The sequence below is a fragment of the Manacus vitellinus genome, unplaced genomic scaffold (genome assembly GCF_001715985.3).
Source record: "Manacus vitellinus isolate BGI_N305 unplaced genomic scaffold, ASM171598v3 scaffold_24_pilon, whole genome shotgun sequence".
Lineage (NCBI taxonomy): Eukaryota > Metazoa > Chordata > Aves > Passeriformes > Pipridae > Manacus > Manacus vitellinus.
In genome coordinates this window covers 6,501,705-6,513,576 of record NW_021939798.1, presented here as the reverse complement: position 1 = coordinate 6,513,576, position 11,872 = coordinate 6,501,705, and the positions used below count along the sequence as shown (strand labels likewise).

The 11,872-nt window shown below is 46.1% G+C and overlaps 1 protein-coding gene across 1 annotated transcript; it reads right to left on the bottom strand.

Moving 5' to 3' along the window:
• Positions 1 to 578: 578 nt before the first annotated feature.
• Positions 579 to 10,230, bottom strand: MYCBPAP (MYCBP associated protein). Its single transcript, XM_029960046.1, has 17 exons — positions 10,120 to 10,230; positions 9,911 to 10,014; positions 9,246 to 9,420; positions 8,810 to 8,925; positions 7,984 to 8,134; positions 7,684 to 7,799; positions 6,873 to 6,982; positions 6,447 to 6,546; positions 5,917 to 6,106; positions 5,232 to 5,419; positions 4,528 to 4,668; positions 4,069 to 4,356; positions 3,139 to 3,260; positions 2,282 to 2,397; positions 1,656 to 1,777; positions 1,229 to 1,465; positions 579 to 727 (listed from the first exon to the last, which is right to left on the bottom strand). The coding sequence occupies exons 2-17, from the start codon at positions 9,938 to 9,940 to the stop codon at positions 662 to 664; spliced, it is 2,268 nt and encodes a 755-aa protein (XP_029815906.1). The 5' UTR covers positions 9,941 to 10,014; positions 10,120 to 10,230; the 3' UTR covers positions 579 to 661.
• Between the last annotated feature and the right edge of the window lie 1,642 nt (positions 10,231 to 11,872).

The following is an 11,872-nucleotide window of genomic DNA, read 5'->3' as shown; positions in this document are numbered from 1 at the left end:
GTGATTAGACTTGGAAGGAAACAAGTAAGATCTGGCTCACAACGGGTCATGGGTACCTTGAGCTGGATGGAAAAAATGGCAAGATCAGCACAAGATGGAAATTCATGGATACAAAACCAGGCAGGTTGGCACATCCCTTGGGATAGTGCTTTTACTGGGATCCAGAATGCCTCAGAGAAGCCTGCTGTCAGCCATTCCCAGGGGGAGACTGGACAAGCAGCCAAGAACATGATCAAAAATGGGATGGATTTGTCTAAGTTACTTTTTTTGTACTGGTGCTCTTGAGTACAAAGGGACACCCTGCTCACTCACCTGCATCCGAGCGCAATCGACAAACAAAGAACGCATCTCATGTTGACTGGCACTTTTAAATTCTTCTTCCTTAGCAGAAATGCCAGTATTTTCTAGTCCTAACGTTTTCTGAAGCAGTGATATTTCTTGCCTTGTCTCTTCTTGGCAAGCGATCATCTGTAGCAGTAACAGATGATCCAGCAACAGTCCCACATCACAGCATGTCAGAAAAGAGGCAGCCCAGTATTTGTAATCACTGAATCACTTCAGAAAGAATTGCCACTCAATCTGTGTAAATATGGTTATTTATTTATTTTTTTAAAGCTATTTCTACATGCAAAGGGTTTCAGCTCTCCCACTGCAGAGCACGTTATTGCTTTAGATCCTCAAATAAAGACACCATTTCACTCACCATTGAATCCAGTAGCTTGTAAACCTGCAGCAGAAATCAAGAGAAGACAGTTGCAGTGAAAACACACAAAGAAACCCTGAGGATGAGACTGACAGAGATGGTTTCTCACACTGGAGTACATTACCATATGGGCACACACACAACCACACAGAAGTGGCAGCCTGCTAACAGAGCTCTAGTAATAACTTCTCTGGCTATGAAGTGTGTTTAACATTATCTGAGGTACAATTAATTCAGCTGATCCCTCAAGAGTCCACAAGCATGCTGAAGACATCCCAGATAGAAGTCCCGCATGTGGCTATGTGATGGCTGGATTTCTTCTAACGGATTCCAGGCTGGAATAGAGGGCATCTTAATCTGGATTTCACACTTACCTTGCTGCAGCATGAGGGACATATGTCTGTCAGTCTTCTGAGTTTAAAAAAATGTTTACCTCTCCTCCTGAGCCTCAATGTAACTTACAAGCAAAGAACAACCCCAAGAAAAGGACAAAACCCAACAAATACAAGCTTTGGTCAGACTCACTTCAATATAGAGTTTTTCCTGGTATATTCCAAATGAAACAGAGTCCACCTGCTCCTGAGGAGGTTCTACTCCCTCTGTAGTTACAGCTCCCTCTTTCTCCTTCAGTGATGAAGCAGCAGATGCCCGCTTCTCATCTTTTGCTTTTGGGGGCTCTGCTCCCTCTTTCACCTTCACTGATGCAATGGAAGGTGTCCGCTTCTCATCTTTCGCTTTCAGCTTTTTGCTGCCCTGATGTTCCTAATCAGGGACAGACCAAGAAAAAAAGGGACTTGGGTCAGAACACCGCTCAGATTGTTGCAAGATGCACCTCCCAGGAGCAGCACCTCTTCCACTGGGTTAGAAATCGGCTCAAACTCAGGATACACAACCTCAGAATTGTTCACACTGTCCCCTGCACTCAGGGCTCACCAGGCATCCCAACACATACCACTTTCTCTTTCCCTGGTGTTGCTCTGCTTTTTTTGCGTTCTTTATCCTTTTTCTCTTCTTTCTTAGTGGCTATTTTGTCTTCCTTTCCTCCTTTTTTTTCTCCTCCTTGCTTTACTTCCTCTACCAAAGAAAGAATTTCAGTTACCCAAAAGCATCCACACATCCAGAAAGACCAGCCCACTGCACTAACACAGTGAGAGTGTATTACTTTTGCAATGTACTTCCCTCTTTTTATTAATCTGAGCTGTACTGCACTGAAAAACAATACCTTGAAGAGTACTTTGTTTAAATAAGGAATGAAGAGGTCTCAGATGTGTATCAGAACAAGCCTGTAAGACAGCTAATAGTAAGGCAGTGTTTGCTGGGTCAGTCTGTGTGAAAACCACAGCTACACGTAGCTGAATTAAAAGGCTTTTTTGTGAGGTGGTTTTTTACTGATGCCAAACCACAGATCACAATTAGTACTGTGACTGTCACACAATCTGCCTTTTTTTTCTGATGCATTTTCTTATAAAAGCTTTGAGGGGGACCTGCTGAAATTGAAATTTCGGTCGAAATTCATCACGTTTTCTGGATTTCCAACAGTCCACAGAAAGCAGTTGCTGTGCTAAAACTACCATTTACCTGTTTCCTCTGGAACAGCATCTGCATAGGTGTCCTTCTTAAGCAAGCCATACAGGGATCTCAGCCTCAGAGCGTGACTCACCATATCATCAACTGCTCCCCGCCACAGCTGGAGGCTGAGAAAAGGATCAGGATCAGAAGGGAGACAGTGCAGCAATTGCCACCTTGTTTTAACCCTATGCCCAGAAGTAAAGGCACCTTACAGCTGAGAGCTGCTCTATACAACTAAACCAACAAAACAACACCCACAGTCTAAATATCTGTGCAGAGAGATGCTAAGCTGCCTTCCTCACGTTAGATCCCTCCAAGGTCTCAAAGGTTTGCAAATCAACAGGCTCACAGGGACCCATAAATATTACTGTGAAACTAGGTCTGCTCCTCAACATGACACACACTGATAAATCAGCATCAACCTGCTCTGTGTTTACCAAGAGGAACCTGCATCCTTCTAATTTAGAAGCAATGAGAAGCTGTTGATATGTTTACAATCTGAAAGCTTGAGCAAAGAACAGAGAGACTGTATGAGGGAGGAGACAGTTATCTGAGTAAAAGGGTACAGAAAATACCCAAAGGTTTCCTAAATACAGACTAGAATAACCTTGCCAGAAATAATCTTGTACACTCTCCAAAATTACATGCATTTAATATTCTAAACTTATCTCCAGAAGGAAAAAAAAAAAGGCATTTGGGTCCTAGACAGCTGCTACAATTAAGCTATAAAAAAACTAGAGTGTAAAGATGACTTCTAGACCTCATATAATTATCTGCACTCTGAATCACAACACTTGCAACAGAGCTCGCTGAGGCTGTTGATCACACAGTGCTTTCACAAGCTTTTTCCTTGCAAAGGAACACACCAGAGTGGATACAGAAGGTCTGACTGAACTGGCCTCTGTTCAACACACAGCTCCAGAGCTGCCTTATTGAGCTGGGTCAGTGCTTCTTCCCGCTGCTCTTCCCCAGGGATTGACATTATGGCCTGTGAGAGAAAAGACAGAGGGTGTGTGGAGCACTTCTCAGGGTTCATTCCCAGTCCATGGGCCCTGAGCTCGATGGAACCACCATGGCTCTCTCCCTGGACACCAGCCTGAAACCAGGCTGCACTGGGCACTTACACATGTGGCTTCCTATAGGGCTGGGATTTGGCCAAGGTCCCCAAGATCCAGGGAACAATCCCAGATTCCCCCATCAGACTGACAGTAAGCCCCTTTGCAACTTCACAGGTGTGCTGGGGAACAGGGATCCTAGCGAGCTGCAAGGCTCCCAAGTAAAGCTTAGTTATAAAAGAAGCAGAGAGATTTCCAAGAGAGCACTACAGAAAAACCGCTGACAGAATCCAAACCACTCTTGCTTTAATCTAGGGAGGTCTGTACTTTATCCACAGCCTGTCATGAGTGCCCCCTTAGTTCTCTGATGAATAGGAAGGACTCTCCAAGGCAAGGAGCCCTTAGGGGAGCCACGGGAGGCTGTAAGACTAGCCTGCCCCCCGCATTCAGTCCTGGGATGACAGAAAGCTAACGGGGGAAGAGCTTAAAATATCTATTATGTTGTCTGGTTCTCTTTTCTTCTTCACACAACAGCCCACAAAGTCTCTCTTGGGAATCTCTTTACAAGAGCACTGAGGGTGTGGTCAGCAGAGCCAATACACATCATAAATCATCTCTAACTCCCAGTACATAGGCAGCAGACCTTTGGGTGGGCTCCACACTGGGGCAGGCTGGGCTGTTTGAAGGGAAACAAAAACACCATCAGCTTGTCACAGCATCAGTGGGAACAGAGGTGACTACCTGTTTAAAGTCCTCAAGGGAAAGGTTCCATCCTGATGGGCCTGCTTCTTCCTCCTCAATGCTCATCTTTTGCCTCGGAGCCTCCTCTAGTGATTTCTTCCCACCTGGGAGCTCCGTGGTGCTGCTCTGAGCAGGGAGAGGCTCCACAGTGCTCTCCTGGTACTCCGTGTCCTCCTCTGCAGTGCTCCTCTGGTCTGAGGGCACTTTCTCCTCGAAGGCTGAAGGCACAGTCATGTACTGTCTCCATAGTTTGTGCAGCTGCTTTACCACTTGATACTGATAATAAAACTGTGATAACAGGGAAAAAGTAAACAGACATGAGTTTTGCCTTTCCTCTTCAAACCCAACTGTTAAAGCCTCCATGGCAGATTCTGCCAGCTCCAGAAACCCAGGGATGCACCAGCCCCACGGATCTGCCCTCCCTGTTACTTCAGTTACCCATCAAATAGCAAACATCACCCCGGGGTTCTTCCTGTGGAACAACTCTTCCTCAGTGGCATAGGCAGGAGATGGGGTGCGCTCTGGGGTCCGAACTTGGTCAAGAAGTTCACTGAGATTGTCTTTGACTATAGCAGCACCTTCTCGAGCAGCCAGGTCACTCTGAGGCACCACAACGAGAACAGCATGTGTGAGTCCCCATTCCACATACAAACACACAAACAAATTCACTCCCACGGCAGTAACCACACGCATATATTACACAGGGTTACAAGGACAAGAATAACTGCAAACCCCGCTGAGCACAGCAGTACTGCCAACAGCTTTTCAAACAAACCCTACAAATCCTCCCTCAAACTATGCTTTTCAAAGCGTAGTGTAATTTTCATTTTATACCTTAAATTATCATAGCGTACAACACACAATCCCATCTCCACTAAGTAACTAATGAAATTAATTACCAACAGAAAATTCATTTTTAAAGGGCCAGCGTGAACACTTTAGGAGACACAATCATGTCTTTAGTAACAACATTACAAAAGACTGCAAAGTTCCCCCATGTTATTTAGCAAACCTGCTCAAGTATGTACAGACCTTCTGTAAATCATCTCACTCCCAGCCCTAATTACACAGCAATAAAAATACCAGTTGTTCACTCCCACCCTTATCCTCTATTTGCATATAAAGTTCAAAGCTCACGGTTACCCAGTCACATGCTTGGTTACCTCCAGATTCTCTCTGAAGTCAGCCAATTTATCCTCATACACAGCAATTCCCCAAAGGGTCACCTGCAGCAGAGCTCCTCCTAATAACAGAGGATGTGTCCTAAATTCCCAGGGCTCACTGAAAATGCCTGCTCTCCTTGACTTGAAAAGAAAGGAAAACCTCCGAGTTTCTCCAGGCAAAATTACACCTGAAATAAGAGAGAAAATGCATCGGTCTGCAAGAAGCCACCTGGTTAACTTGACCCTTTTCCAACCTCACCCCAAGTGTCCCTGTCTCTGTAGGAGACTCTTTCACCATAGTTTAGCTGGTTATCACACTTCATCCAGCTACTCTTCTCCTTCCAGATTTACTCCCAGTCCCCATGCTACTGAACTGGTGTTATTTCCACTACATGCTCCTTCTACAGCAAGCTCAGTTCTCCAGCAGATGATGGTCCATTTGCCATCAGAGAATTATTCACTTCTCAATATTCTGCCCATTTGCACTCAGAGTAGGAGCAACCTCCTTTCCTTTAGGTTTCATGAGAGGGATCTGCCTTGCACAGCTCTTTTGGGGTGAGTCAGCTCTGACACCCAGGAGCTTCCTCAGGAGAATCACCCAGCAGTGCTGTGCCATTAGTCAGACTCCACATCTCAGGAAACTCCTGAATACCTGCTCTCTGGCTGAGGTACAAAGGTCTCGTACCTGGTCTGGTATCAAAGTAAAAACATGGCATCCTCCTCCCCTTGGTTTCTCTGGAGGGAATCTGCTGGGGCAGCCTCATCCAGCTGTACCAGATGGCAGCTGTGCCATCATTGCTCACCGTCAGGAAGCTTTCGGCCTCCTCACCAGCCAGAGTCTCGAAGGTGAGCCGGGCAGCAACACCAATTTCATTCTGCAATGAAGAGGAGAAAGATAACAATTTCTGCTCTATCTGGCAGGATTTATCCTGCATGAAGTCATAGCTCAAATAAGGGGTTGAACCTCAGCAGAACTTGTAAGGCAGGTCCAGTGAGGTGGTCATTATACAGAGAGAGCCTGGCAATCTAAGCTCACACCACAGCCAGAGCAACCCCTTCTGTCCCTACATCTCTCCAGAGCAAACAGAGGGATACTCTATTATGTTCAGAATAAATTCCCCATTCTGTGGCCTGGGAGTGACACCCATTGTACAGCCGTGACTTGGGAACTCACACAGGCTTAGTTTGACTAAACAATTAAAATCTCACAATTACCCTGCAAGAAGTGATGCCCTTGATCCAACGAGCAGGCTTGCCACAGAAAACTAAAGATAGATGCTTTTCTTCTTCTGGAGCCACGTCGCAGGAGTCACTGCTACAGAAAACAAGAGCCAGCATTTTCATGGAGTAAAATTCACTTTCAGAGAGGAGAGAACCAGGGATAATTTACAAGACCCTGTAAGAAATAATCCCAACTAACGCTTTTCCACACACTCCTCTCCTTAAGGACGGAGCCTTGCTCCTTAGACACAAGGCCTCAAGGCAAAAAGATTTCTAAATCTGGTGATTATATTAAAATATGCCTTTTGTTGTGCCCACTGGAGGTTCCTCTCTGTTCTGGTTAAAAACAGCTAAGGGTACCTTTACAGACTGGTGGTACATATCCAAAACTCTTTACTTCTGCCAAGAAGTAAAGCTTACTCAGTCTCTTCAGAAGGAGTGGAACATGGAGAAGTGGAACATGGAGAAGCCTCTGCTGAGACAGACGTGAATGGCTGCCCTTTACCAATCAGCTCCAGTCCTTCCAGATCCTGGACATACACAAAAATGACCAACTCAGGGTTTCTTTTTTTATATAGAAAGGAAATTATAATACCAGCCAAATGCACCGACTCAGTCAAGGAAAGTGAAGTTGAAGTATCTTGCTCCTACAATGGTTTTTAGAGGTATACAAAGAATGCTCAAGAGACTCAGGAAGGAACCAATTCTGAGTTTCCCAAGAATCCTAGATGACTGCATTCCCCACTACAAATCATCTGTGAATGGGAAAAGTCTCCCTCGCACACATTTCTCATCCCCAGAGACAGGTTTCAAAGACAAAAAAAGTGAGGTTTATTCTGTTTTTAGGAGGAGGGACTACCTGCCTTCAGATTATTTTAGATGTGTGTTTTCCACATGGGTAACATGTCTTCCCTCTGTCCCAGGGCACTAAATCAAAGTCCTACACCACTATTTGGCTGGTTTTTTCATGGCCTAGGTCCTGGCAGCTTCATGCTGCTGGTTTGGGGTCCTATTCTGAGGCACCTAGACCACTCCACGCAACACTTTGGGAGGCCAGACAACTCCTTCATGGGTGTGGCCCTCTGGAAATGTCAGAACTTCCAAGAAAAGTACTGTGGGGCTAAGTTTTAGACTCCTAATGCTTTTTCAGACCCAGTTCTTGGCAATTTTATGTTACTCTACTGACAAGTAACAAGAGACACAAAGAATGTCCCTGCTCCTCTGGTCTTACCGGCTTATAAAAACCCAGCTCCTCCAGGACAGATTTCAGCTCCTGCCGCCGATGTTTCAGGAAAAGACTCTTATCCCAGGTTAGATGGTAAGGAATCTTCGTTGGGGGCTTCAGAGCTGTGGAAATACCCACACAAGAGCTCACTCTCTACATACTCACGTGCCTATTAAATTTCACTCTCTGCCAAATTTAGGCCTCACGGAGTTTTAAAGAGGAGGCTCAACAGATGACTGGGAAGCAGCTGCTCCCTCCACACCTGTGGCCCATTTCTGTGGAAACACCTCTGCAGTGCTCCCTTACCCGTTTCCTTCTGGACAGTGCAGGGTTTGCCCACATGAGTGATTGGCTCTCGGTCCCCACGTTCTGTCCGAGTCAGTGTCAGCGTCAGGCCGGTGAGTTCATCTCCAATACGGTCGGGCTGGCTCCAGAACTCGCTTCCTACTCGGAATCCCTGTGGTGGAAAACAAGGCTCCCACTGACACAGAGTTGCACAGCTACCTGCTATTTTCATAGGGACTAGAAAGGATCCGATCCTGCCTATATGAACATTTTAATAGTCTATGAATTATCCCTTTCTGCAGAGCAAGCCAAAATTTCTATCAGGCTGCTGTCAAAGACAAAAGAACTTTCTTCTACCTAGTGCTACGTGAAGGTTGAGCGATTTTAAAATAAAGCCTCACACAAATGCAAATTCTTTGACAGTGCTATAAATGTAAAAAAATTATTTTAACACAGGATCCTCCCATAATCCTCCTGCCTTGCCCATACCCCTTTCTCCTTGGCAATCACTAAAATCCAAGCCTGAATCAATCAGATCTCTCTGCCCCCTGGAACAGCAATTGTGACATGTTCCCATGTCACTTCCCTGGGCAGGACAGTCTTTGTTAAGAGCCCAGAAATGGCACTTGCTCATCCCCACTTTCCTCTGAATAGTATGGATAGCACAGTTCCTGGTTTTATTTTTAAAATCCCTGAAAGCTCTGCTCAGACACCAGGCTGAAGGACTCAAGAGTGGCTTTGATAAATACCTACTGACAGCTCTTCAGGGATGTTACTCATCACACCAGTGTCTGTGCTGTTTCACAAGAGCAGCACATTCAGAACAGACAGGATGTGGGGCTCTCACCTTTCCAGGATGGAGGTAGGGGAGACTCCGGTCAATGAGGTCCCTTTCTTCCATGACTTGCCTGTAATTCTCCGAGATGTTCATCATCAATTCATTCTCTGGCTTCTGAAGAATTTCTGTAAAGAGGAAATGTCGCATCATCGGTGCTGCACCTCTGGGCACACCCTTTGACACTATTGTTGTTCACCTGTAACCCATTTACACTGGCCCCTGCCAAATCCACTGTCCTTGCCCCAGCCAGAGCCACCAGCTCACCCTCCCACCACATCCACAGCCACTAGCACATGTGGGAGCTCTGAGAACATGGAATTAGACTGCAATGGCAACAGGATTAACCCTGGTAGGTGATAACCACTGCAGTTTGGTGTGGGGACATCAAACTCCCTCACCTACACACAGAATTTTACAGAAGGAGGCCTCTGCAGCTTTGTCTCACCTCCTAGGTGTTTCTCCTGCTTTTTCCTGATTGCCATATGATGGCTCCAGTTCTGGAGAGCTCTGTGCCCTGCTAGTTGGGCCTGAGGAGCCTTTTGCTTCTTCTCTCCTCCATGCTTCTCTTTCAAAGCTGCTGCAGTAACATCCGGACGAGGAACCTCAATAACATCTGCTTTCTGATGAGAAAGGAAGCACTAAATGAACCTCTTCATGCACACCAAAACAAGAATGGGAGAGGGCAGGAGAAAAGAGTTATTCTGATTGACTGTACTTTTACATTAGCACTCTGAGAGGAACAAAAGCAGGGCAGTAGGAACACACTCAAGAGACAACGGAAGGATTTATCTGAGTAATTAGACTCCAGTAATGCCATTGCTGCAACACTAGCTCTTCCCTGATGCCAACACAAGAGCACAGAGGGAAGAGGAAGCCTGTGTAATTGTTCCCTCCATGACCTGGTCCTGCACACAGCACTCCAAAACCTGCTGGTGCAGTTTCTCTGATGGCAAACCCTCCCTGCAGAGTGTGACGAGGCTGGGAAAACCACACCTCAGCCCTGACCTGCTCCTGATAGGTGCTGGAAAGCATCGAAAGGTACTGCTGGCACCACGCTCCACCTCTGGAAAAGTGACACATAGCAGCATTTTCCTAACTTTACAAACTAACCCGAGTGCTTCTTCTGGCCCAGACTTCCATCTTAAACTCCTGGACACTTCCCAAAATGTGATGAGGGAGAATCTCTTCGCAGCCATCAGCAAACTCTTTTGGTCCTACAACACACACACACAAAAAAATACCCAGCCCCAGAGCCAGGTCACTAAAATTTGGCTTAGCAAAACCAAAACCCAGAGATGAGATGTGAAGTTGAACCCTACCAGGAAAAGTCAGTGGTTGCCTGGGTGCCTTGGGGGAAGCGGGATGTGCTACAAGATATGTCACCTCCTTGGGTAGGTATTTTCGAACGAGGTAATTCTTCCTAACTGGAATTCTCCCGGCATCATGGGGAAGGCGTGGAGCATGAACCTGCAGGAAATAAACAGTAACAGTGCAGTTAGGTACACACTGACTCACCTTTAATCCATCTGATGCTTTTATAGGATATGCAAAGGTCATATCAGTACAGTTACTGTAAGAGACCTGGAAAGGGACTTTTCACAAGAGCCTGGAGTGACATGACAAGGTGGAATGGATTCAAACTAAAAGCATAGGTTTAGATTAGATATCAGGAAGAAATCCTTCCCTGTGAGGGTGGTGAGGCCCTGGCACAGGTTGCTCAGAGAAGCTGTGGCTGCCCCATCCCTGGAAGTGTGCAAGACCAGGTTGGACGGGGCTTGGAGCAGACTGGGATAGTGGGAAGGTGTCCCTGCCCATGGCAGGTGGGTGGAATGAGATGATCTTTAAGGTCCCTGCCAACTCAAACCATTCTATGATTCTCTGATTCCTCCCCTATGAGGCACGTTATGCAGCTGCAGAAATACCAGCTCAGTTGCTGTCTCATTCCTCTAAACTCTGGTTTATAACAGGGGCAGGGAAAGGAGAGTTTTAAATCACTTTCCCAAGAGATTTCTGCTGCTGTGTCACTCGATGTTAAATGCTTCCACTCACACAGTGTGACTCAAGTTTTGGAAGGAAAGCCATGAAAGCTACTAAACAACTTACAGGTCTTATGAGACCATGAAGTTGGAGAGGCAGATGATTTATCCTTCCAGTTGAAAGTGCTGTGTAAAGACTGATAATTCTTTATTTTTTGCCATTGCACCTAATGATGTGACATTTTATCATGATAAAGAGCACGACAGACAAAATGGAGTAAGAACTCAACTGCAAGAGTGAGTTTTGGCTTAAGTAAATGGGCTGCACCCTCTGTTAAACACATAAAAAGAGTGTGTCAGTTAAGGCAGCTTTTTCACCCAGTGGAAATACATACTTTCTCCAGGTCCTCCACCTTAATTGCAAGTGCCTGGATATCCTCTCCTTGCAGAACATTCGGATCAGGCTTGGGCTCAGGTTCAGGCTCAGGCTCAGGCTCTTCTGAAATTGCTGAACTGGGCCGGTCAGAGGTCTTTTCCTTCTTGCCTGAAAAATACATGAAGAGACCTCCTCTTCAGTCTCCCAAGGAAACATCACCTTCCTCTTTCAGCCTGGTTAATCATTTCCAGCTGACCACGTTACATTTTGGTTTTGTGTTTGGTTTTTTTTTTAAGTTTTCACAGAACAACTGAATTCAGCATCTTTTGTAATTGGAAAAATCAAACTCTCAGAAGCAGCAAGGACCAAAGTGGGTCAAGCAGGATTCAACTGTCTCACCCTTTATTCCAGATGAGATAAATACAGATAAACAGAGCTCCCTGCAGGAGGAACAACAAATTCCTGGGAAGCTTCCTGCTCCAGCTGCTAGCGCAAGGATACAGCCTCCCTGCAGTCACCCAGCACAACAAACCACTGGATTTCCAGAAGCTCCTGAATAGCAAAACAGCTCTGAAATAGCCAAACCCGGGCAGAGCCGGGCCGGGCCAAGCCGAGGGGGCTGTTCCTCCACCTTAACCTGCGCGTCCCTCCCGCTGGGACCGGCTCATTTAAAAACCCAAGCTATAAGAATAATGACACGGGGGTCCCTGGGTGGGAAGG

What these genes read in the sequence shown, in the direction of transcription:
- MYCBPAP (XM_029960046.1), bottom strand. Translation starts at nt 9,940, where the DNA reads ATGGAAGTCTGGGCCAGAAGAAGCACTCGG. An exon ending in GCAGGAGAAACACCTAGGAG is followed by an intron (nt 8,926 to 9,245) that starts GTGAGACAAAGC and finishes TCCTCTTTACAG; the next exon opens with AAATTCTTCAGAAGCCAGAG. An exon ending in AGGAAAAACTCTATATTGAA is followed by an intron (nt 728 to 1,228) that starts GTGAGTCTGACC and finishes TTTCTGCTGCAG; the next exon opens with GTTTACAAGCTACTGGATTC.